The following is a 25,853-nucleotide window of genomic DNA, read 5'->3' on the forward strand; positions in this document are numbered from 1 at the left end:
TTAGTGTACCTGTAACTGACTGAATAAAAAGAAACTAAAATGAAACCAAAGAAATTGCCTCACTTTACATAAATGTCTTTTTCACAATAAGTATTATTTTCTTTTTCTTTTTAGTATTTTCTAAAATATCTTTCTTATGTTAAAGAGAGAAAAATAAGAGATTGGAATTAGTATGTTGGAATTTTTTAAAAAGATTTTATTTATTTATTTATTTATTTGACAGAGAGAGAGACAGAGCACAAGCATGGGGAATGGCAGAAGGAAAGGGAGAAGGAGGCTCCCCACTGAGCAGGGAGCCCTACATGGGGCTTACTCCCAGGACCCTAGGATCATGAAACCAGCCGAAGGCAGACACTTAACCAACTGAGCCACCCAGGTGCCCCTATGTTGGAATTTTTTGTGATGGAGATTTTCCCTATATGTTCTCAAGTACTATTAGGCTCAAGGCCCTTCAAATATTTGGTAATTCCCTTTGTTATCCTGAAATGCTTATACAATATAATCTATTCATAGAAGTAATGAAGAAATAAATATAATGCCTAATATATACAAAAACATTGTTATAAAATATGTTAATTTGTATTTCAATATTTAAATCCTTTGGCCCAAAAATTCAATAGGAGTCACAAGAAGAGAAGCCATTCCATTTAAAATGAGAGCAGAGGTGTAGTGGACACTAGAATAAAATGTGTGGTTAAAATAATTATAGAGAAGACTTATTTGTACAAGTGAGATAGGGAAGTAGCCTTATGTGAAGCAAAAATAACATGATAAGTAGTAGGTGAAGAAAATGAGTATGCTATTGTTGAAAATGGGCAGACTCTTCAAGGAAGACATTGTAATAATCTCCTAAGTTGTGTCATGGGATGGGATATCGAAAGAATCTCAGAAATCACACACCTATCTAGCTATCTCACCCCAGGCTGGAGCAAACATTAGCATTCTAAGACTTTTGTGATCTTGGAGGCCATGTCCTTGAAGAATTGATGGCAAAGAGAAAGATTTGAAAAAGAGAAGTGATATTTAAGAGGCAAGAGGGGTGGGGATCCCTGGGTGGCTCAGCGGTTTGGCGCCTGCCTTTGGCCCAGGGCACAATCCTGGAGTCCCGGGATCGAGTCCTGCGTCGGGCTCCCTGCATGGACCCTGCTTCTCCCTCTGCCTGTGTCTCTCCCTGCATGGACCCTGCTTCTCCCTCTGCCTGTGTCTCTGCCTCTCTCTATCATAAATAAAATCTTAAAAAAAAAAAGAGGCGAGAGAGAAACTTTGCGCAGACCTTTTGGAGACAATATCAGATAAGATTGTGAAAGCCAGGAAATCTCCAAATAAATCATTTCAATATGTAATTTTCGCAACATAGATTTCTTACCATTTTGCTGCGAATATTTTAAGAATTCATACATAATGGCGATACTTTAAAAACTAGCCCTTACGAAATTCATTGACATCCCTACCTTTCATTTGTCCTTATTAACTTTGTAACGTATGAAGTCTACAAAAAGCATTCTCAAACCTCCCTTTGAACATTTGCATTTGGTTTCATTGTTTTTCTAATAACCTTACCTTTGCAGTGAAACTCTTCTCAACTAAATACTTAGCCGGAAATTCTAGAAGTTACTTTAGCTCTTTTCCGAGAAGTGGGTCTGCAAATCCCATCTACGTCTCAAACTTTTCATAATTAGACCGATTAAACTGTCTCGGCTGCAGAGTCTTATTATTCTCTTAAATCTTTCTATTTCTTCTCAATTGACTCTTCCTGCAAATGTCGGCTAGGGTTCCAGTGGTTTCGAATGTATTAATCTCGCAATCAGGTATGGTAAATCCAACCCTATCTTTAAACCTAGCAATTAATTGAATTAAATGAAAGCAACATTTCCAAACCAGCGGTCCTAAGCAGTTCACCCACGGGGAGGCCTGGGAAGAAGGGTTTCCCCGGAGCGGGCGGGGCAGGCGCGCAGACTCAGATCGCGATCGGCCGCTCGAGGCTCCGCCCCTCACGCACTCCACGCCCCTCGGTCGATCACGCCGTCTCCGGAGCGCACGTCGGACGTCGAGCGGAAGTGATGTAAGGCGGCCGCCGGACGTGTAGTCGGTGCGTTGCGCGGCTGGGCCTTGGAGTGGACTGGTTGGTACCCCCGTGAGAAGATATCGCTATGTCGATCGAAATCGAGTCCTCGGAGTGAGTGCTGCGGGGCGGAAGTTCGCACAGCGCGGGGGGCGGGGAGGTGAAGGGTGTGGGGTGGAAGAGGCTCGGGGGAGGCGTCTGAGAGCCTCGGGAGTGGAGGGGCATTCCCTTGCCCTCAAAGAAACATCTTGGATCAGGCTACCTCGGAGGCGGGTCCTCTAGAAAGTAGCGGGCGAGAAGCCCAAAACCCCATGGGAGACAGCACGGGGCTAGAGGGAAGGATAGGGCTTGAAGAGTTGAGTTCTAGCCATCGCCGACTCCTGGCGTGTTCTGTGACGGGTCAAGTTGCCCATCCATTCTGGACTCCAGCCTAATTAATTACCTGCGCAGGAGAGAACCTTTAAATCTTTAAAGAAAAAGATTTTATTTTCTTATTTTTAATTTTTAAAAATATTTTATTTATTTTTTCATGAGAGACACACACAGAGAGTTGTGTGGGTTCTAAGCTTCCTTCTCTCCCAGCTCTCACTTAAACAGTGTGGCTCGTTTCTTCGGTGCTTAGTCCCTTTGCTTTCCTTTGCCCAGCACTTACCCAGTATTGTCACTGCCTCTCTGCCCACCCTACTGGCCGGTGTAGGCGCCCAGGAGCTCCTTTTGTTTATAGTCCCAGTGCTTAGCACTCCGTAGAGGCTCAGTTACTGCCTTTGGAATGAATGAACAATTAGCTGTTTTATCACGCTCTATCTGGCGCTGAATTTTGATTGGGCAGTGAGTTCTCTGTAGCTACAAAGGAGAAACAATTTAAAGATTGGGCCAGAAGAGTGATCGACTAGGAGGGGAGGCCGACTAATGAGTGACTGAAGAAGGTCTTTAGTGAACCCTTTCAGTACTCCACCCTCTACTTTGCCCTTGCCAACATTTAATAATTGAACCAGGAGACATAACATTTATGTCCTGAATGTAAAAAAGGGAGAGGACTTGTCCTGGAGACCTGCCACAAGGGAAAGAGAGGTTTATTCATCCAAAAAATATTGAAGTCTACTATGACCCGGAGGATGTAATGAACAAAACAGTAATCCTTGCTTTTATAGGCCAATGTGGATTGGAGAGGGCTGACAACAGAGAAAAACAGTAAGTAGAAGATGAGACTTAACAGTTGGTAGTAAGTGTTGAGAAAAATAAAGCAAAGGAGTGATAGTGCTGTCAACTAAGACAGAGTCAGGGCAGGAGTTGGAAAGGATTCCGTGCTTTGGGATCCCTGGGTGGCGCAGCGGTTTGGCACCTGCCTTTGGCCCAGGGCGCGATCCTGGAGACCCGGGATCCCAGTGCATGGAGCCTGCTTCTCCCTCTGCCTGTGTCTCCGCCTCTGTGTGTGTGTGTGTCTCATGAATAAATAAAATCTTTAAAGAAAAAGATTTTATTTTTTTATTTTTAATTTTTAAAAATATTTTATTTTTTCATGAGAGACACACACAGAGAGAGGCGGAGACACAGGCAGAGGGAGAAGCAGGCTCCATGCAAGGAGCCTGATGTGGGACTGGAGCCCGATGTGAGACTCGATCCCAGGACTCCAGGATCACGCCCTGGGCTGAAGGCAGGTGCTAAATTACTGAGCCACCCAGGGATCCCCAAAAGATTTTATTTTTAAGCAATTGCTACACGCAATGTGGCGCTTGAACCCACAACCCTGAGATCAAGAGCTACACACTATACTGATTGAACCAGCCAGGCGCCCCTGCAATGTTTTTATTATCGATAGTATCTACTGTTTACGGAGTATTTTCTCTGCTAGTCATGCCATAAACAGTATGGTCATCCTTTTCTTCAACCCTACGGAGTAGGTATTTTTCTTAACAGATGTGGAAACAGGCACAGAGGTGTTAATGGACTTGCCCAAGGTCACAGTAAGTGCAACTCTGATTCAAATCCCAGCCAATCTCCAAAGCTTTTAGGTCTTTATGTATTACAGTTGACCCCTAAGGAACATGGGTTTGGTCTCCTTATCTGAGGATTTTTTTTATAGTGTACTGTAAGTGTATGTTCTCTTCCTTATGATTTTCTTTCTTCTAGCTTACTTTATTGTTAGGATACAATATATAGTACACATAACATACAGCATATATGTTAATTGACTGTTCATGTTATCAGTAAGGCTTCTAGTCAACAGCAGGCTTTTAACATTTAAGCTTTAGGGGAATCAAAAGTTAAACGCAGATTTTTGACTGTAGGGGGAGGTCAGTGCCCCTAACCTATGTTGTTCAAGAGTCAACTGTATATTGTGTTTGAAGAAAGTAAATTTGATTTGAGGTGTGTCAAATGTGAGACCTTTACAGGGACAGTGTCTTTTTGGGGAGTGCAAATAGTATGCTAAGAAAGATAGTAATTACTAGAATAGCAGGGATCTAAGGCTGAGTATCTTAAAGGGGCCATGAGAGAAAAGACTGCAAGTAGCAGTAAAGTTTCCTTCTGCAGGAGTTTTTAAGAAGAGAGTGTTTGCTTTCCTGTCTGGGATGTGCTCAAGAGCCATGTTGTCAGTTCGAGCCTTCATTTCTCCATTTATCTCTGTTACTTGGTCAAATCTTCATCTGTAAGATGGACATTATAGTAATACCTAACTCATAGCATTGTTTTCAGGAATAAATGAATCAATATGCCTAAATACTTAAAACAGTACCCAATATAGTAAATGCATAATAAATAATAAACTTTGTTCATTGTTTTATGTTTATTATTTCTCCCTGATAGAGGGAATTGACTAAATTCCAATCTGCCCTTCCAACCAAGGCAGCCTGACCCTCTATACTCCTGCTGTCCGTAGCAATACAGTATGAGGGGCACCTGGGTGGCTCAATGGGTTAAGCGTTTAACTGTTGATTTCGGCTCAGGTCATGATCTCAGGGTTGTGAGATCAAGCCGCACGTTAGGCTCTGCACTGAGTGTGAGCCTACTTAAGATTTTCTCTATTTCCCTCTCCTCTGCCCCTCCTCCCAAAAAGAAAAAAAAGAAATACAGTGTGAGCCACATACGTACTTTTAAAGAAGGAAAACAGTGTATTATAGCATTGTACAGTGAAGTTTTATAGTCTATATGAACAGATTCTTCACTAGATTCCTTATTAAGCCCAAGATCAAGAAGTTTTAACTATAAATAACTATATTTAACTATAAATGACTTAAAAGTTTTCTGTTACATGTTGAAAGTAGTTGCTTCTTTTCTCCATATTTGGAAATCATCTGGCTTCTCTCTTCCTTGGGAAAGTGAATCCACAATGTTTTTATTTCACTTGTCCTGAAAATCTGGTAATAAAGGCAGTGGGTCAGTGTTGCTTTGTTTTGGTTTTATACATGGTATAGTTCTACTTATTCAACAAATCCCTATTAAGAAAATCTCAATTCATATTTTTTGGATTGTCATTTAAAAAAAATAGACCAAATCATCCTATAAGCATTTCAAGTATATTGTGTCAATATACTTAATTAAATTAAATAAATTGTGAAATTAAATATTTCACACAAGTGAACAACAGTGGGAGTACCTGAATAGCTCAAGTCGGTTAAGCTCAAGTCATGATCTCAGGGTCGAGCCCTGCATCAGTTCTCCCTTCCTTCTCGCTCTGCCCCTTCCCACACATTCATGCTCGCTCTCCATCTAAAATAAACCAATCTTTTAAGAAGTGTTCAGCAATATAATCATACAAATTGAAAAAGAAACTTGGCATAATAAAAAGATTTTGGGACTTGGAAATAGGAGAGTCACCTTGATACCAGCTCCCTTTCTAGCTGACTGTAAGACACTGGGCAAATTATATCCCCTTTTTGAACTCCAGTTCTTGAATTTTGAGATGGAAGTAGGACTGGATGATCCTCAAAAGACTCTTGTAACTTGAGATTCTGTGATTTCTGGAAAGTTTACTTAACGTGATAAAGAAATGGAAAGCAAATAGTGAAAGGAGGATGGCCGAATAAAATATGAATAAGAATAAGCTGTGGTGGGTGGCTTTATTTTGTGGACTTTTTGGTGAGTGAGGATTCCTGAGCTAGATGACTTGCTTTCTTTTTTCAGTGTGATCCGTCTCATCATGCAGTATCTGAAGGAGAACAGTTTACATCGGGCATTAGCCACCTTACAGGAAGAGACTACTGTGTCTCTGAATACCGTGGACAGCATTGAGAGTTTTGTAGCTGACATTAATAGTGGCCATTGGGATACTGTTTTACAGGCTATACAGTCTCTGAAATTGCCAGATAAAACCCTCATCGATCTCTATGAACAGGTAAGAGTGGAGGTGATGCTGGTTTATTGGTTTATTGTGGGCCACCTCACTGGGAAGCATCAGTGAACATTCCTTGAATGCTCTGGGGGACTGTAATAGCCCTTAAAACTTATACTGTCAAGGCTTGAGTGCTACTTTAATTTTTTTCCCCCTTTTTTTGAAAAGCCAAGATTTTCCCAAGTTAAAATTATTTTTTAAGTGATCACTAAACAAACTGTTCTGGGACGCCTAGGTGGCTCAGTGGTCGAGCGTCTGCCTTTGGCTCAGGGTCTGATCCTGGGGTCCTGGGATCGAGTCCCACATCAGGCTCCCAGTAGGCAGCCTGCTTCTCCCTCTGCCTATGTCTTTGCCTCTCTCTCTGTCTCTCTCATGAATAAATAAATAAAATCTCTAAACAAAAACAAAACAAACTGTTCTGAAACCAGTTAGTGTATTACAATTCAGTTCCAGCACTAACCACCCAGAGTTAGTGTGGACCTTGCAAGCTAAAGGCTCAGTCCTCCACAAGGTAGCCCTTACTTCAGATGCAGGCTGCCTTTTTTGCAGGTCTCAGGCCACACATACTTCTGACCAAGTGGCTGCATATCTGAGGTTCCCCATGACCCTTTCAGAATGTATAATTCACTGGAATGAACCACAGAATTCAGCAAAGTGCTATATTTGTGATTACAGTGTTATTATCAAGAATACAAATCAGGACTAGTCAAATGAAGGGACATATAAAGGTGAAGTTTAGGAGGGTCCTGAGTCCAGAGCTTCTAATGCTCTTTCCCTATGGAATCAGAGCATCTCTCTCACCTGGCTTATTAATGTGTTTACCAACCAGGAAGCTCCATTGGGGTTTTTATTAGGGTTTTTTTCAGTCTCCCGCTCTACCACTCCTTGGAGGTTAGGGTGGCTCAAAACCTCAACCTTCTAATAGGATTGGTCTTTCTGGCAACCAGCCTTTTCCATGAGCTGTCTTCATAGCACAAACTCAGATGTGATGCAAGGCTCATTAATAATGAATATATTCCTATCATTAGGGAAATTCCAAGGTTTTTAGAAGCTGCTTGCCAGGAAACCAGGACAGAAATCATACAAATTAGTTATTATACACTTGTATGATAACAGAATGGGCTTGCTGGAAGTAGGAATATAGTGTTGTTTGAAATAAAAATAGGATAGTTGGTCTGTTTATTTACAATCCACATGAGTTCAGTAATTCCCCAAAGAAAATTTTGTTAACTGGAGAAAGGTTTCTCTGGAGCCCGTGGAAATATTCTCATCTTTAATTTTCTTGGGTTTTGTATTCTAAACAGGAAGCCTGAGGTGAGAGGAGATGGGTAGATAAAAATGAAGAACAGAAGTTGAAAGATTGAATTTACCAGGGCACTGGGGTGGCTCAGTCGGTTAAGTGTCTGACTTCAGCTCAGGTCATAATCTCAGTGTCATGAGATCAAATCCTGCATCAGGTTCTGCTGCTCAGCAGGGAGTCTGCTTCTCCCTCTTCCTCGCCCTTCCCCGCCTCATGCTCTCTTTCTCTTTCAAATAAGATTTAAAAAAAAAAGATTGAACTTACCATTTATAATTGCTTTATTTGTCCACCTGAAAATGCTAGGGAAAAGAGGAAGGAGCATTTCCTAATATTGGAAATCATGTTTGGAGGCCATTTCTGAATCAGAAATTGTACTGAAAGAGTACTAAGAGAATGCATTGAAACAGACATTTTCTTTCAATTATCCAGGTTGTTCTAGAATTGATAGAGTTGCGTGAATTGGGGGCCGCCAGGTCACTCCTGAGACAGACTGACCCCATGATCATGTTAAAACAAACACAGCCAGAGCGGTATATTCATTTGGAGAACCTCTTGGCCAGGTCTTATTTTGATCCTCGTGAGGTATGACAAGAAACTTGTTAACTTTAAAAACATGCAATAATGTAATCTGCTTTTTACCATTTTATTGGATACTGTTTGTGATTTTGTTTTAGTTGTTGAGAATTTTACTTTACTGTTTATGTATGTTGATTGAAATTTACATATGCAGGGACGCCTGGGTGGCTCAAGGGTTGAGCGTTTGCCTTCAGCTCAGGGCGTGGTCCTGGATCCTGGAGTCCCGGGATGGAGTCCCATGTTGGGTTCCCTGCATGGAGCCTGCTTCTCCCCCTGCCTATGTCTCTGGCTCTCTACCTCTCTGTTTCTCTCATGAATTAAAAAAAAAAAAAAAAAAAAAAAAACTTAAAAAAGAAATTTACATATGCTAGAGAGAATAATATTGTTCAGTTTTCTTTAGTTTTTGAAGGTCTTCCTTTCCTTGCACACCACATTTTAGAGGGTTGTATGTTGATTACTAAAGAAACAAAAAAATTTGCTCTGATGTAATTTCCATCTTAGCCCAAGTACTTATTTGACCCTGAAGTGCTTCCTGACTACTCATATATTTAGTGTGCATTTGTGTCCCTTGGCCCTACAAAGTGCAGTTTTCTCCCAACTTTCTTAGTTCTTATAAAGCTCATGCTTTTGTCTCAGCTTACTGGTAGAGTGTGGTGACTTAATACTCTTTTCTTCTTTCCAAATCTTATATGTATAGTTTCATTATTTCTCACCCAGCCTTTTATTAGTCTAAATAGGAGGAAAAAGAATTTAATAGGTCCTAGGTAATGATGGAAAGTTAAGGTAAACTCACAGAAACCGTGAGGCTAAAGGAAAGAAATTTAGATTACCATGACAGGATTCAAGTTAGAGGTGGTGAAGAACTTCTGGGCTGGGAGTCATTGGGCCCAAATAAATTACCAAAGAATTACTAAAAGAATCATTATTTCTGCAGATTTTTCAAAAAACTAGAGAAATAACTCTGGCTTTGATGTGGTTTACTTGGACCCTTTCATAAATAACAGTATGGATTGGCTGACCTCAGTTCTTTCCCAGCTCTTTGAAATGCAAGTGGGGAGAGTTGGGAAGTTGTTTTAACGGATTAATATGACTAATCCCTTTTTTAGCCAGGTATTTCTTTTTATGTTTTTAAAAAATGTTTCTGCTTGATGATTATTGTTGTATTTAAATAGGCACACTCATACCCTGTAGCCGTTTCTTAGAATGATGCTACTCCTTCTTTTTCAGGCATACCCAGATGGAAGTAGCAAAGAGAAGAGAAGAGCAGCTATTGCCCAGGCCTTAGCTGGGGAAGTCAGTGTGGTGCCTCCATCTCGTCTCATGGCATTGCTGGGGCAGGTAATTAAAGTCTGTGGAACTGAAATTACCCTGCACTCCTGGTATTATTTCCTGTATATAAACTATGTACAGGCTAAATAAATCAGACATCTTTAGAGTTGGGAATACCTGTAGAGCTGCTTGTACCAACACCTGTGGCATGCTGCCCTCATCTTTCCTGGGAGAAGCAGTATAGATTAGTGGTTAATAACATAAGCTCTAGAATTAGTTAGAATTAGGATGACCATAGAATATATTATTCCATCTGGGATGGCTTGAGGGTATTGTTGATCATTGTGCCAGGACACTGTCAAAGGCAAATTGGAAGAATTGTTTACTGTTGTTAGAAGCCAAGATCTCTCACTTACCAACTGATGTGGTCTTTGGCACATTACCTAACTTTGCTGGACTTTTTAATTTTTTATTTTTTTAAAGATTTTATTTATTTATTCATGAGAGAGACAGAGAGGCAGAGACATAGGCAGAGGGAGAAGCAGGCTTCCCATGGGGAGCCTGATGTGGGACTTGATCTCAGGACCCTGGGATCATGACCTGAGCCAAAGGTAGACGCTCAACCACTCAGCCACCCAAGTGCCCTGAACTTTTTTTTTTTTTTTAAGTTATTTCTACACCCAGTGTGGGGCTCAGACTCCTGACCTTGAAATCAAAAGTCACAGTTCCACTGACTCAGTCAGCCATGTGCTTCCCTAACTTTTCTGATCCCATTTACTCATAGTGATGTAGTTGGGATTGAATGAGAAAACACATTTAAAGCATATCCTGAATTGCCTGGCACTTTTTTTTTTTTCAGTTAAAAAATTTTTTTTTTTTTTTTGGCCTGGCACCTTGTAAATCCCAAGTAAATGATAGCTGCTGATGGTGTGTGTGTGTGTGTGTGTGTTTTAAATAGTACTAGTAGTATTACTAGCATTGTTACTGAAAACTAGAGTAATAGACTTTTATAAATAGCACAGGGTACAAATGATTAATAGAGATATAAATAGCCTTTTTGCAATAAATCTGGGGCACTTACTTTAGAATGAGGGGAAAAGATCAGATCAGATTCACCTCATTTTATACAGCATAATTTCAGATGGATTGAAAGTTATATCAGAAAGTAGACAAACCAGAAATAATGTATCAAACCTTTTGATAAGGAAGGACTTCCTGTAATTAGGGAGTAAGCACCAAAGGAAAACTCAACAAATTTAATCACTTAAAAGTTTAACTAAAGAAACCTATTAAGCTATAATCAAAAAATAGGCAGATTGGAAAAACATTCTTTTTGGCAATCATAAATAACAAATACCTGATCACATTAAAAACTCACAGATTGATAGGAAAAATAAGAAAAATACAATAGATAGATAAGTGTGCAGAGAACATAAAGAGTAAACAGAAGAGGAAATAAATTGGGAATCGGGCTAAGATTTGGCAAATGATCTAGCCTAGGACCATCAGTCTCCAAAATCCATGATTTTTCCACTCCCCAAATGTAGTCATAAAGAGTGTTGAATTTGAAACCTTTTGAGAAAACCGTTTGGCAGTATATATCAAGAACCTTAACCATTCTTACTCTTTTTTGGATTCAGTAATCCTTCTAGGGATCTATTCTAAGTGAGTATTACCCTCTAAATAGAAAAAGCCTTATGTTCAGAAGTATTTGTGTGGCATAATTTAGCCATGTGAAAAATTGGTCACAGTGTGACTGTCCATTAATATATTAATTAAACTGTTAAATATTTACCAGGTAGGGTATATTTTACAGTCAGTGAAATGATAGTTATGTTATTGCATGATTTGATGATAGGTGAAAATAGAATATAAAATTTTATATAGAGGATAGTTATAGGTATGTTAATAAACATGCTAGAAGGTATACATAAAATGGTAACTAACAGTGGCTGTATTTGGCTGTTGGAACTATGGGAGATTTTTGTTTTCCACATTTTGTTTATAATAAAAGTCAAACCTATAAAAAAAATAGATACGGAAACATGGACCTGTTGGCTCGCAGAGTTCCCTTCCACCCTGAGATCAGCCTGTGTTCCTGAGACACAGAGAGTCGCACAGATTATGTTGTTTTTGGATGGCCAACGATGTTTGGATGTTAACCTGATCCTTTTGGGCTTGGCTTTGAGCAGTCAGGTCCAGATCTTAAAAGCACCCAAGTAGATCACTGGACATTTCTTTTCTCATAGGCACTGAAGTGGCAGCAGCACCAGGGGTTGCTTCCTCCTGGCATGACCATAGATTTGTTCCGAGGCAAAGCAGCTGTCAAAGATGTCGAAGAAGAAAAGTTTCCTACACAACTGAGCAGGCATATTAAGGTAGGATCCTTAGATGCTCAGCCATTTGGTAATCATTTGTCAAGGACTCTATGTGCTTGCTTAACCAGGCCATGTGAGAACTCATTCTCCAGCTCTGACAACATTCAGGGTTGCTGCTGGGGTCCTCCTGGGGTCTTGCAATGGCACACCTCAGATGCATATCTTAAGTGGACATAAATTTGGCAGCTGGCCCATCATGTGTCCTTGTACTTCCTCCCAGAAGGCCCTCCTTTAGAAGAATGGTTAGCTCTTTGGTTAAGCCTGGAGCTAAGTATGAACTTTCTGTGTATTTGTCCTGTTCAACGTTGGTGTTTTTGCCTGCTACATGTCCAGCAAAGTACCAGGCTTATGTGGTGTTTGAGAAAAAGAATTTTATCATTTCATGGCTGGTTCTTGTTTGTTCGTTTGTTTCTTTTCAAATTGTTTTAATCTGAGACTTTTTTAGGAAAAAGCACAATCAAGTAATTGCTTCAGTTCCCAGAATTACAAACATATTTGCTACTTCAGCATCTCCTTTTTTTTTTTTTTTTAATTTTTATTTATTTATGATAGTCACAGAGAGAGAGAGAGAGGGAGAGACATAGGCAGAGGGAGAAGCAGGCTCCATGCACTGGGAGCCCGATGTGGGATTCGATCCCGGGTCTCCAGGATCGCGCCCTGGGCCAAAGGCAGGCGCCAAACCGCTGCGCCACCCAGGGATCCCCAGCATCTCCTTTATATTAGTTTCTCTCTGGGTTTGTGCTCTTACTGAATATATGGATTTTGAAATATTTCATATTCTTCAAATCTTGGACTTTGGCTTAGAGCTTTGAATTTATCTTTTCTGGATTATATGTTTTGATTCACATGTAAAGATATTTCTGAGTGGCACTATTGTTTACCTAACTGAAGCCTTGAGACAAATAGAAATGCATTATAATTAGGCTGCCAGGCTAAGATTTTTTTTTTTTCTTTTAAGATTTTTATTTATTTATTTGAGAGAGGGAGAGTGCAAGAGAGCAGAAGATGGAGGGAGTGGGAACAGAGAGGGAGCAGCAGACCTCCACCAAGCAGGCAGCCTGACTCAGGGCTCAACCCAGGACCACAGAGATCATGACCTGAGCTGAAAGCAGACACTTGACTGACTGAGCCACCCAGGCGCCCCAAGATTTTGTTTTGTAAACACTTCCTTTTCTGGCATTTAAAGTGAAATTCATAGTACAGCTTTTCTCTGTTCTCATTTGTCTAACGTTCTGTGGTTTTCATCTGTTATTGGGAACATCACTGCTGGTAAATGCTCGGGATACCTCTCCTAGGCAAATATTCTGTCGGCTTGAATTAGTTCCAGAGTTAGTCAGCCACATATTATCACTTGATTAAATAAAGGTCATGAAAAGAAACAGAATGGAAAATTTGTTTACAAAATAGTATAGGAAAACACACATTTATTTTGAAAAAATGAATTTTTTTCCTCTAGATATAAAACATATTGAGTGTGAAAGTCATACTAATGGTGGCTGCCTCAGGTAAAAACTTATTATTTTATAGGATTATTTGTTCCAAGTCCTGTGCTAAAGTAGTTCTTTCACATTACTTTGGGAATACCAACTTCACATTAAAAAAACTAGTTTCAACTGAGAGCCCAGACCTAAAACTGGTCAGAGAAAATATATCCATTGTCTCTGTTTCTAGATACAGAAATACTTCTCAATACTCTGTAATAAAGGCTTGCTGTGACCTTTGCTAGGGCAGGATTTCTCAAAAGGTTAAAATGGAAATTGATTTAAGGTCAATGCATCTGTTTCATCTGTTTCAATTGTTCAATTGATTCAAAATGTTCAAATTCAATTGTTCAAAAGATTCAATTTCAATCTGATGCAATTTCAAAATGCATCTGTTTCATTGTTTCATTTGAAACAGTTTGGTCAGAAATCACATGTGGAGTGTGCTCGATTTTCTCCAGATGGTCAGTATTTGGTCACTGGGTCTGTTGATGGATTCATTGAAGTCTGGAACTTTACAACTGGAAAAATCAGAAAGGTAAAGTATTTAAAATATATCAACTTTTCTAGTAGGAGAGTTATCTATTTTTTGTTTTTAAATTATGTTATTTTTACAATATAAATTTATTTTTTAAATGAGTAATATATACATCTGATAGAACAGTTTTTTGAAAGAGAATATTTATTTGAGAGATTGAGGGAGAACTGGAGCATGAGCAAGGGGAGGGGCAGAGGGAGACAGAGAGGGAGAAGCAGACTTCCCACTGAACACAGAGCCACGGGCAGGGCTCCATCCCAGGACCTGAGATCTTGACCTGAGCTGAAGTCAGATACTTACCTGACTGAGCCACCCAAGTGCCTCATCTGATACAACATTTTGTAAAATAGAAAAGTTACTCAGTAAAAGAGTCTTGCCTCCCCTCCTCTTGTCCCTCAGTTGGTTAATTCTGTTCCTTGGTCCCACCAGGGTTATCAGTTGCTTATGTAACCTTCTGGAATTTCTAGGCATATATAAGCAATTACTTACTATTTCTAATCTAATGTAATTGTGATATTAATTGTGTGTTTCTCTCATTATAAATGAAGTTGAATATCTTTTTATATGTGAAAAGCCACCAATATTTCCTGTTTTGTGAAGTCTTCATATCCTTTACCTATTTTTCTTTTGGATTCGTATTTTTAGGAACAGTTTGAGGAAATCAGTATTTGTATATGTATTGCAAATATTTTTCAATTTTGATTGTTGTCTTTTGACTTTGCTCATCATTTTGTTTTATAGAGTTAGATTTTTTTGTATCATTACCTTTATCCATCTTTTTCTTCAACTTCTATTGCTTTCATGTTTCATTTTATGTTTACTTTTTGATTCATTGGAATTTGTTTAGAAGGATGAAGTTGGTGTAGATTCAACTTAATTTTTTTCCTAAATGGGTATTTATTGACTATCCACTGATTTAAAATAAAATATTTGTCATAGAAATATTAACTTCTACTCCATGGGTAGTGAATTCATGAGTGGTTTTCATTTTCCTACTACATATATTTCCTTATAGTTTGCTTTTTTTTTTTTTTTTAAACCATGACCCTCTTACTTTGTAACTAGGAAAAAATAAAGGTACTTTGTTTTGAACAATAAGGGATGATAAAAGAAACATCACAATTAAGTAGATTAGTCAATACATACTTGTAGGAAAAAGGAGGTAACAATTTGGAAAAAGACATTGGTTTTTCACATCATATCCCTAAAATAAATTCAGATACATAAAAAACTTACAGTGTGAAGTTGTAGGGGAATTTTGCATAGAAAGAAGATCAGTAACCAAAAGATTAGGGTGTTAGATCAGAATTGTTTACAATATTAATGATCATTAATACAATAATAAATACTATAATTATTCTCAGCACTATCAGTTCATTAGGAACACATGTTCATGTCACTAGTATTTGCCTTTGATATTTAGAGTAGGCACAGTCCATTATTCTGCTTGTAGTGAGTTTGTAGAGATCTGGTGTAGCTGGGGGTTTTGTGTTATTTTGGTAACTGCCTATCTTTGTTTCCTTTAGGATCTTAAATACCAGGCCCAGGATAACTTTATGATGATGGATGATGCTGTTCTCTGCATGTGTTTTAGCAGAGATACAGAAATGTTAGCAACTGGGGCTCAAGATGGAAAAATCAAGGTATTTATTAGTGGCAAAAACTTTTATATGTAGACATTTTGAGACTTCTGCAATGGGGTAGTGTTCTACATGTGATAGCTTAATAACAGCTATTCTTTGTTGAACATCCACTTTATGCTAATTTACTTTTTCTTGTTTAATTCTAATAACTCTGCCTAGGGAGGTCCAATAATCAGTTTAAGGTCACACAGTTGTAAGTGATAGATTGGCAAGCAAGATCTGCTCATCATGCCCTTTTCTGTTTTCTACCCTGGCTCACCTTCTATGATGTGTTTTACTTTGAGTTTTTTTAGGGAATGGAAGGGTCTGCAGTTGATTACCTGTGGTTTGTATTTAATTGCTGGTAAAACACCCTGCGCTAGATAAAATATAGAAATGGTCTCTGCTAAGTGAACTTCGAGTCTAAATTTTTGTTTTAATAATTTATAAGGAAAGAGGTTTTAAGTTTCAGAGGGTTCCGTTATTGCACTACATGAAGCAGCCATAGCCAGCTGTTAGCATGCATTTTTAATATTGTTTTAGTGCATCATTGAGCATTGTATCTTGCTTGGTCCTGCAGGCTACAGTGGGACACTATTTACAAGTTTTTATTATTTTTTTTAATAAAGGTATGGAAGATTCAGAGTGGACAGTGTTTAAGGAGATTTGAAAGGGCCCACAGTAAAGGTGTCACCTGTCTAAGCTTTTCTAAGGATAGCAGTCAGATCCTTAGTGCCTCTTTTGACCAGACAATTAGGTAAGTAAGAGTCCCCAAACTCCCTCACTTGGGTTTGCTGTGATGAAGCACTGGAGGGAGATACTAATGATTCCTTATGCTTTAACCAAGATGGTGTTATATGGAGAGTGAGTGTATGTGGAGACCTCATTATTTTGTTCATTTGGGTCCACCCAGAAGAGAGATTAGAAAGGGATTATAGCAGTGCCTCATGTTTCTCAAAGTGCGATATTTTTGGACCGGCCTGCATTAAAAGCACCATGGAGGACACATTACAATATAGCCAAGCCTAGAAGTCTGTCTCTGAGCAGAAGCCTATGTGCCAAGCTTTTGGTTTAGTTTTGTTTGACTTAATGAAAATTATACTGCATATGTAATTGCATAGTCCTCTTTCTTCACCTGATATTATAATTTGAACTTCTGTAATTCATTGAAAGTATATTCAACATTTGGTCCCAATTGTAGTCTATAGAATATTAACTGTTTGTTTTCTTTTGTTTGTGATAGAATTCACGGTTTAAAATCTGGGAAAACACTGAAGGAATTTCGTGGCCATTCCTCCTTTGTTAATGAAGCAACTTTTACACAAGATGGACATTATATTATTAGTGCATCCTCTGATGGCACTGTAAAGGTTAAGTATTTGATACTGGTTTATTTTGGGGTTTCTATTTTTTGTCCTTTGAAGAATTTTCAGTGGTGATAATGGTGATGATTGTGGTGGAGTAAACTTCTTTATTAGTTGTTTTAGCTGTTAATGAGGGGAGTCTGAGACATAATAATAACTCTCTGGTGAATCCTTATTGAAAGGTGTTGGATTTCACACTTACATAATCAGAACAGACTTTATCACATGTAGGAAAAGAGGAAGGGTGTAGAGGCCTATACTTGTCTCCCCCTCATTTATAGTGGTTAAATTCTGTCTTGATATAGATATGTTTCACCCACAATAGTCAAGTTTACAAAGGGCTTAGTGGCCAGATAAATAGATCTCTTTTTTGTTGTATAGTCTCACCCCACCCTTGACCCCCCACATTTAGGGGCCTTTTGAACAGCATTTAGAGAGGGGTAGGAGAGGTGTAGAGTAGAACTAAGCCCTCTCTCAGATACTCACTGTTCTCAGCTATCGGGGAGAGTATCGGATCTTTAGCATCTTAAGAGATTTAGTTATTTTAATAGCAGGACTCATTTCCTAGAAGAAATGAGAAATCCAAATAGAAAATGGCTGGAGATCTTTGAGATCTCCATTTATATTCTGGACCTGCTTTTAAATTGCCTTAAGTGTGTAGTTGTGGCAGAAGCCGTAAGCATTTTAACACAAATGCCTAAAAGACTACCCTCTGATATTGCTTGTTCTCACTTGGGAATTGAACCAGGAACCTGAGGGTAGGAGAGTCTTTCTCAGGATGGATGGGGAGATCCACAGTGCTCTTAGTACTTTAGTCATGGGATTTGCCCTCTGTGCTTTGTATATGTGTCTTACAACCTGTAAAATGCCAATAGGAGGTGACTTGTCTGTCTTGCTTAGTTTTGTGGTTTTTCCTTTAGTTCTTCAGCAAGTCAGGTATAACATCTCATAGACTTTTTGGACGGAAAATGCTGGGTGCCTTAGAACTCTTCATCACTGAAAAGTTCATTTTTCTCCTAGGCAGTTGGGCTTTAGAGAGGAGATTTGGGCAGATGAGAACAGTATTTATTAGGAAATAAATACTGGGGCATTAGAGAGGCAGTTATTTCCTCCTGTTATAGATATTCAACATCCATTTCGTAAGAAGCTCGGTTGAAAGCACAAAGGAAACAACACAGTCTATGCCTTTGAGGCTTTTCTCTGTGTGTGTGTGTGTGTGTGTGTGTGTAGTATATTTATATATATATATATGAATGGTGTCCAGACAATGCCATCCATGCAAGATTTGGTCCATTCCTTCTTTTTCTTTCTTTATTTTTTTATTATTTAAAAAAAAATTTTTTTAAAATTTATTTATGATAGAGAGAGAGAGAGAGAGAGAGAGAGGCAGAGACATAGGCAGATGGAGAAGCAGGCTCCATGCACCAGGAGCCTGATGTGGGATTCGATCCCGGGTCTCCAGGATTACGCCCTGGGCCAAAGGCAGGCACTAAACCGCTGCGCCACCCAGGGATCCCGTCCATTCCTTCTTTAAGCACATCTCTGATTTTAGTCAATTGTGAAGTCTGATTTAACCTTATCAGTTCATAACAGCCCAGAAGGGCAAGGTGAAAAGCATTAGGGAGATTTTGGGCTGGGAGAGGTAATACTTGTGGCCAAGAGTGACTTCGTGGATCCCTGTGTATGTATCGACACTGTGGCTTCTGTACAGTGGTTCAAGCTGTACATTGGAATCATTTGTGGAGCTTTTTAAAAATGGACCTGCCTATGCCCCCTCTCAGAGCTATCAAACCAGAATCTCAGGATAGAGTCCCAAGCATATAATTCTAAAAAAGCCTATATATTATTTTTATGTCCAGATAAGGGTGGCTTTCTGGTTGACAGTAGCAGTGTTGATACATAGCAAAAGATGTATTTTAAAGATACATAGCTCATTAGGAAAATTTTGAAAGAGATCATAGATTTTAAAAGGTTTTATTATATAGCTTTGTGACTTGTTGATACTAATTAATCAGCAACCATGCTGAGTGCTTATTTTGTATATGCAAAGCTAGGTATCTGATACGACTAAGTCAGTTTTATTCATTTTTAGTTATCAAATGTTCATTTTTTAAACCCAAAACTTTGAAATTCATATACCCAAAAAATGTTTATGCCTTAAATTTTTGTGTTATAGATCTGGAATATGAAGACCACAGAATGTTCAAATACCTTTAAATCCCTGGGCAGCACTGCAGGGACAGATATCACTGTCAACAGTGTGATCCTGCTTCCTAAAAACCCAGAGCACTTTGTGGTGTGCAACAGATCAAATACCGTGGTCATCATGAACATGCAGGGGCAGGTGAGTGCTCAGAAAGTGCCTTTGCACAGATCTTGCAGGCCATTCCTAAATTATGTCTTTGTTCTGGCCCTTCCCATAACCAAATATGGATTCATCACTCCAAAAACCTTATGTAGTTGACCCTTGAACAATATAGGGGTTAAGGGCATTGATGCCCTGCATAGTAATCTGCATATTACTTTTGACTCCCCCTAAAACTTAACAGCCTACTGTTGACTAGAAGCCTTACTGATAACATAAACAATTAACATGTATTTTGTATGTGTATTATATACTGTATTTTTTTTTAAGATTTTATTTATTCAAGAGAGACACAGAGAAGGGGCAGAGACATAAGCAGAGGGAGAAACAGGCTCCCTGTGGGGAGCCTGATGCAGGACTTGATCCCAGGACCCTGAGATCATGCCCTGAGCCAAAGGCAGATGCTTAACCGCTGAGCCATCCAGGCATTCCTATATATTGTATTCTTACAATAAAGTAAGCTTAGAGAAAAGGTAAATAATAAAAACCTAAGGGGGGCACCTGGGTAGCTCAGTCGGTTAAGTGTCTGCCTTTAGCTCAGGTCATGATCCTGGGATCAAGTCAAAGATTTATTTGTCAGAGAGAAAGCATGAGCAGGGGGAGGGGCAGAGGGGGAGAGAGAAGCAGGCTCTCCCCACTGAGCAGGGAGCCTGATGCAGCACCCTGGGATCAAGACCTGAGCCAAAGGCAGATGCTTAATCAACTGAGACACCCAAGCATCCCCATACTGTTTCTAAAAATCTGTGGGGTGCTGGATCAGTCAGAAGAGCATGTGACTTTTTTGGGGTTGTGAGTTTGAGTTCCATGCTGGGTGTAGAGATTCTTAAAAAAATTATTAAATTAAAAAATCTGTGTGTAAGTGGACATGTGCAGTTCAGACCTGTGTTGTAGGTAACAAACCCTGTCTGAGTAAGGGAGCTATGGTATGTGGATTACTAACTTAGGACATCTCCTAGTTACCACACCATCTAAGATGAGAACTCTCATAGAAGGGCAACAGCGTCTTCATGATGTATATTTGTAGTCAGGGTGCCTGCATGGTTCCCAAGAAACCTCACTTTTGTAGCACCAGGGACATTAGGAGTGTCAAGGGAATGTGTTGCGGTGCTACTAAAATGTTGGCTTGAGCCCTTGGGGATCCTGCTGAGCATGGAGAAGTGCCAGGGCCTGGTGTCTGGAACCATCTCCATTCCGTTAGTCCTTATCACTGATAAATTTGTAGTTTAGAACCAATGGTCGAGGGGCACCTAGCTGGCTTGGCTGGAAGAGCATGTGATTCTTGATCTCAGGGTGTAGAGATTAAATAGACAGACTGACTGAACTAAGTAAACTGACGGACAAAAAGAGCCCATGGTTGAGCTGGCTGCTCTGTTCTGTCCACTGGGCCCCTGCACAACAGCTGTAGTTGCCTACTTCATAGTTTTCTGCTGGTACAGGATGAAGAGTCCCTGTGTGCACACCCTTTCCCTGATAACATCTTACAGAACCATTGTACAGTTATCAAGAACCAGGAAATTGACATTGATACAATACTATTAACTCAAATACTAACCTTATGTGGATTTTACTAATCTTTACAACATGCGTTCATTTTGATGCAACAAGTTCTATGAAATTTTCTCCGACGTATAAATTTTTGTAACTGCTACCACAATCAGGATACAGAACTGTTTCACCATCCCCAAGGGAGCTCCCTCGTGCTACACCTTTATAGGCAAACCTTCTCCCCAACCCTAGCAATCATTGATCTGCTTTCCATTATTTTGTCATTTTGAGAATGGTGTAAAAATGGAATCATATGGTATGTAACTTTTTGAGATTGGTTTCTCTCAGCTTGATTTATGATGATGTGGTGTGTAAAATAGAACAAGTAAGGTCTTGAAGACAGTTCCATCTTGCATGAGGAAAGCATCATTCTGTTAGAGGAAACAGTGGAGTATTAGCCCACAAAGCATTAAAAACCGGTAGTATATTGATTTAGAAATTGCTTCAGGGTAAAATGACTTGAGTAAAAAAGGATTGGTAAGTTGGGATATATGATTAAGTTTAGATAGCTTATCCATTGAATGGTAAGTTGGGATATATGATTAAGTTTAGATAGCTTATCCATTGAATATTTCACAGGCAAGAGGATTTTAGCAGTGAGTGATCTAATTGGTGATCTAATTCTAAATGTCAATAAACCAAAATGCAAAATAACAATGTAAAGATGTTAAGACTGCTGCTTTAGAATTGGTGCTAATCCAGATGTTTTGTTTTTTGCCTCTCGGGTATTATGGTATGATCTAGATTGTCAGAAGCTTCAGCTCTGGTAAGAGAGAAGGTGGTGATTTCGTTTGCTGTGCCCTATCTCCCCGTGGTGAATGGATCTACTGCGTAGGGGAGGACTTTGTGCTCTACTGTTTTAGCACAGTCACTGGCAAACTGGAGAGAACCTTGACAGTGAGTATTACAGATTTGAGGCCATCTAAAGAAATTTCATTCATACTTGTGTCTTTCTGAACGCTGAGGTAAACTGTCTCCAGACTGCTGTGTGAACCTTCATAAAATAAATATAAAATGATATCACCAAATAAAATAAAGGGCCCATAAATAATGGTATGGAATTACCTCCTCTCAGGAAAAGTGATCCTTCAGTGATCAGCTCAGCCTTAAGTGAATAGGAGGGTATACGTAAGGCAGAGAATAAGAAAGGGGACATGCCTGTCTAGCTAGCTAGATTAGCTATACACCCCCCAGAAAGCCACAAATACAGCTTATTTCTTGCTGTGCCACAATGTGATAGGAGATGGTCTTCCTCCATCTTCTAGTTGTGTCATTTGGAATATGTGGCCTCTAAGATTTCAGGAGGAGATAAACTAGCTGAGGGCTATACTAGATGTTTTTGAGACTCCCATCTGGAAGTGGCTTATATTACTTTGTTCCTCATTCTTTTTTAGTTAGAATTCAGTCACATGTCTGACTGAATGCAAGGAGGGAAAGGGAAAACATAGTTTTCTGTGGCCCAGGAAGAAGTGAGAACGTTAACATATAAAAAATTGCATACATACCCATGTTAGAAAATCATCTCTTGGTCTGAGCTGGTTCTTGAGTGAGTTTTGGTGCACCTGCCCTATCAGGACTCCATACAGATCTCAGAGGAGCCTAGCTGAGGGATCTAGAAAATACAAGTTCACTGAGCTGATGATATTCTTTAGTCTATTATTAGCCTCTGTCTTGGCCTAGAATTTACAAAACTTACGAACTTTACAAAAATGATGGTAAATAGGATCAGCTGTAATGTGAAAGTGATTTGGGACAAAGCATTATTCACACATTGTAAAAAAACAGTACAGAAAATGTGAACCAGCAGTGTGATAGCCTCACTTGTTTTTATTTAGCCCTCTTCGAGCTTCCTTTAAAGTTTGATTTCTTTGGTGAGAAGTGGAAGCTTCATTCCTTCTTCCCACAGCTCTGGAGGCTTCTTCAGTGTGATTTATATAGATCTGTATCCTCTAACCCAGTGCTTTACTTTTCCCAGGTTCACGAGAAGGATGTGATTGGTATTGCACATCACCCTCATCAAAACCTGATTGCTACCTACAGTGAAGATGGACTCCTAAAACTCTGGAAACCCTAATTTCCACTTTTTTTTAAAAAACTTGCTTGAGAGCATGTACTTAAGGCATATTCATGTATTGCTTTTTTTTTTTTTTTTAAGCTACCTTTTCTAAGCAACTGGGTTAGGCACAAGAATAATTTTGTGGAAATTCATGTTCAAGTAGCAGTTACCCTTTTCTATATATTTTTAAGGTATTCATTTATCTGTTTCTAATTGGGGCACTTAATGTAGTCTTCTACCTGAAGGGTGAAACACTGCTATTTCTAGAAAAAAAAAAAACTGTACTCCTTTGATTTGAAATGGTGATTTAAAAAGTAACTCCTGCAGTAAAACCGGTGAATAAGTAGTAATTATCCCACATTCAGTAGCTCTCTGTTCTGTTTTTTAGATGTTAATAAACTTTACACCTTTTGGGGGCTTTGTTTTTAAATGTAAATAAGTGCTCTTCTAGTTAATGTATTTTACTTAGGATCAGGTGAAGAGGGTAGGACATCCATTCCTGTCTAGAACGCTAGATTGAATGTAAAAAGGTCAGGGGTTGCATAGAATCTCATTTCACTGCCCTCACCATCCACTCACTCTTCTTAGCTGTGCCTTCCTTCCTGTGTGTTCTGGCTCCAGAGACTATCCTCTCCATCTTCTGGGTTGAACTAGCTGCAGGATCCATTATGAGGATTCAGTTTTAGCATCTCAGAGTGTGGCATTGAAAATGTGCTACTGTTCTGAAGGAAATTTGAAAAGGACCTGGGATTTAGGGAAGTCTTTTTTGCTCTATGCATCCTTACCAGTTAGAAAGGTAAAAGCCAACAAAATTCTTCAGTACTTTGCACATGGTTGTCTTTTGTTTCAACCGAAGACATATTCATTGATACATGTTGGTGATGTCGATGTTGAAGGTGCTGTGCAGGGATCATTTCAAGAAAAGACAGACCTTTTGTGCCTCTTTTTAATTTTAGCATTTATTAGGTACAAACTAACGGGGAAAGTTTTAAAAAAGTTTGTTATAATTTACTTTGATTGAAATAATAGCCTGATCCTTTGCCTGGCACGATAATGTTCAGTATTGGTGGAATTAAGCCTTGGCAGCACTAAGAAACCACTCTTTCCCAATCATACTCCCATTTTTTCCTTTTGCCACGAAACCCGCAACTTCCTTGGGGAGCCTGTGTGGCTCAGTTGAGCATCTGACTCTTGATTTCAGCGCAGGTCATGATCTCAAGGTCGTGGGTTTGAGCCCCATGTCAGGTTCTGTGTTGAACATGGATACGGATTTAGATTCCCTCTCCCTCTGCCCCTCCCCCTGCTCGTGCAGACCCATGCCCCTCTCCCCTCCCACCCTCTAAAATAAAACCTGCAGCTTTTTGAAAGAATGTCGTTTTCTGCCATTTGAGAGCTGAATATAGCCATGAATCCATAAATTCATATGAATGAATCTCCCATCCCAGTGAAACTAAGTTTTCACATGAAGGTGGAAAGAGGAAACGGCTCATTCTAAAATCCCTTAGGAAAGTTAAAGAAATTGCAACAGGTATTTGAGCAGTACTGCTAAAATAAAGTAGGCCAAAATGGAGTCTCTTGTGCTAAGCCCCACATTGGCAAACCCCAGCTGCAGTTTCAGCCTGTCCCAGGACTGTAACGTGTAACCAGTGATGTTACCTGACTCAGCATTTAGGAGGTAGTCTGCCTGATAGGCCCCGACTGTCCCCCAAAGGAAGGTAACCTTGCCTGAAACAATCCACTCTGTTGGAGAGTTCCTTCTCCCACTCCCTTTAAGTCTATAAAAGCCTTTCATTATGTGCAGCTCTTCAGAGCTCCTTTCTGTTAGATGGGATGTTGCTGGATTCACTAACCGTTGAATAAAGTCTATTTTTCAGTTGAATTTTAACAGTATTTCCTTTGTGCTCACAATGAACAAGAACCTAAGCAAATGTTCATTTATTCCTTTTAGAAATTTTTATCAAACATCTGTTTCTGTACCTGTGCTAAGGATGGCTTAAAAATAGTTACTGTCATAGAATAGCAAAGAAATTCAAGTTAAATGGAGTACTTAAGGGGCACCTGGGTGGCTCAGTAGGTTAAGCATCTGCCTTTGGCTCAGGTCATGATCTCAGGGCCCTGGGATCAGATCAGTCCCAAGTCAAGCTCCCTGCTTGGAGGGGAGTCTGCTGCTACCTCTCCGCTGCTTATGCGCTCTCAGATAAATCTTAAAAAACAAGAGAACAGTATTTAAGACTAGGATGAAAAAAATCTTGGGAGTTATTATTTTGGCCTTAATCAGCCCTTCTGAGTTAGGGAAGCCTTCCTGGAGGGTTGACCATAAAAACACAGCTTGGTGGTCCACGTTAGCAGGAGCCTTTCCAGTCTCTGCAGTGTAGTCTAACAACAAGGCATTGCTGGACAAATGGTAGTCGTTTTGGGAGACCAGGTGAAGCCTGGATTGGGAGCCATCGAGGTATTTTTTTTGTAATAGTGAATTGCTTGCGTAACAAACACAGTTTAAAACCATGAATCTTAAAAAAAAAAACAACCATGAATCTTGTGCCTTTCCCAGGTAACCCCTTGTGCAATGGTCTACAATTTCCTTTTGTTACAAACCTTACGAGTGTGTGCACTTACTCTACACCTAGCTCTTATGGGGGCGGGAGCCCAGGATTGAGGCCAAGGGGAGAGAAGAGCCAACCAGGCTCCTTGACTCCATGAACCAGCACCATAGTCCAGCAGCTGAGGGCCTCGGACCCTCTAGGCAGACAGTGGGGTCTCTGTACCTTGCCCCAGGTCTGGCTTTGTGAAATTGAGCAGTGCTGGAACTGGCCTGCATCCTGGGTTAGGGAGCCCTTTACCAGCAGCTGTGGGTACGGTGCACCTGCTGGAGCCAATGGTCAAGGGCTGGCTGCTTTTCACTTTAAAGACATGGCAGAGATCACGTTATTGGCCTCTGACCAGTATAAGCAGGAGAGGTTAAGCAAA

At 39.7% G+C, this 25,853-nt stretch overlaps 1 protein-coding gene across 2 annotated transcripts; it reads left to right on the plus strand.

Annotated features, from left to right (window-relative positions):
* The first annotated feature begins 1,921 nt into the window (after positions 1-1,921).
* On the plus strand, positions 1,922-24,765 carry SMU1 (SMU1 DNA replication regulator and spliceosomal factor). Of its 2 annotated transcripts, XM_026008977.2 has the most exons (13): positions 2,047-2,176; positions 3,214-3,253; positions 6,185-6,395; positions 8,122-8,274; positions 9,496-9,606; positions 11,787-11,915; positions 13,815-13,934; positions 15,461-15,577; positions 16,186-16,313; positions 16,800-16,926; positions 19,097-19,264; positions 21,575-21,727; positions 22,806-24,765. In XM_026008977.2, the coding sequence occupies exons 3-13, from the start codon at positions 6,201-6,203 to the stop codon at positions 22,902-22,904; spliced, it is 1,500 nt and encodes a 499-aa protein (XP_025864762.1). In that variant the 5' UTR covers positions 2,047-2,176; positions 3,214-3,253; positions 6,185-6,200; the 3' UTR covers positions 22,905-24,765. The 2 variants fall into 2 exon arrangements, with proteins under 2 accessions (XP_025864761.1, XP_025864762.1); XM_026008976.2 differs by lacking the exon at positions 3,214-3,253 and having other exon boundaries at positions 1,922-2,176.
* Positions 24,766-25,853: the final 1,088 nt, after the last annotated feature.

Source organism: Vulpes vulpes, chromosome 12 (assembly GCF_048418805.1).
Source record: "Vulpes vulpes isolate BD-2025 chromosome 12, VulVul3, whole genome shotgun sequence".
NCBI lineage: Eukaryota > Metazoa > Chordata > Mammalia > Carnivora > Canidae > Vulpes > Vulpes vulpes.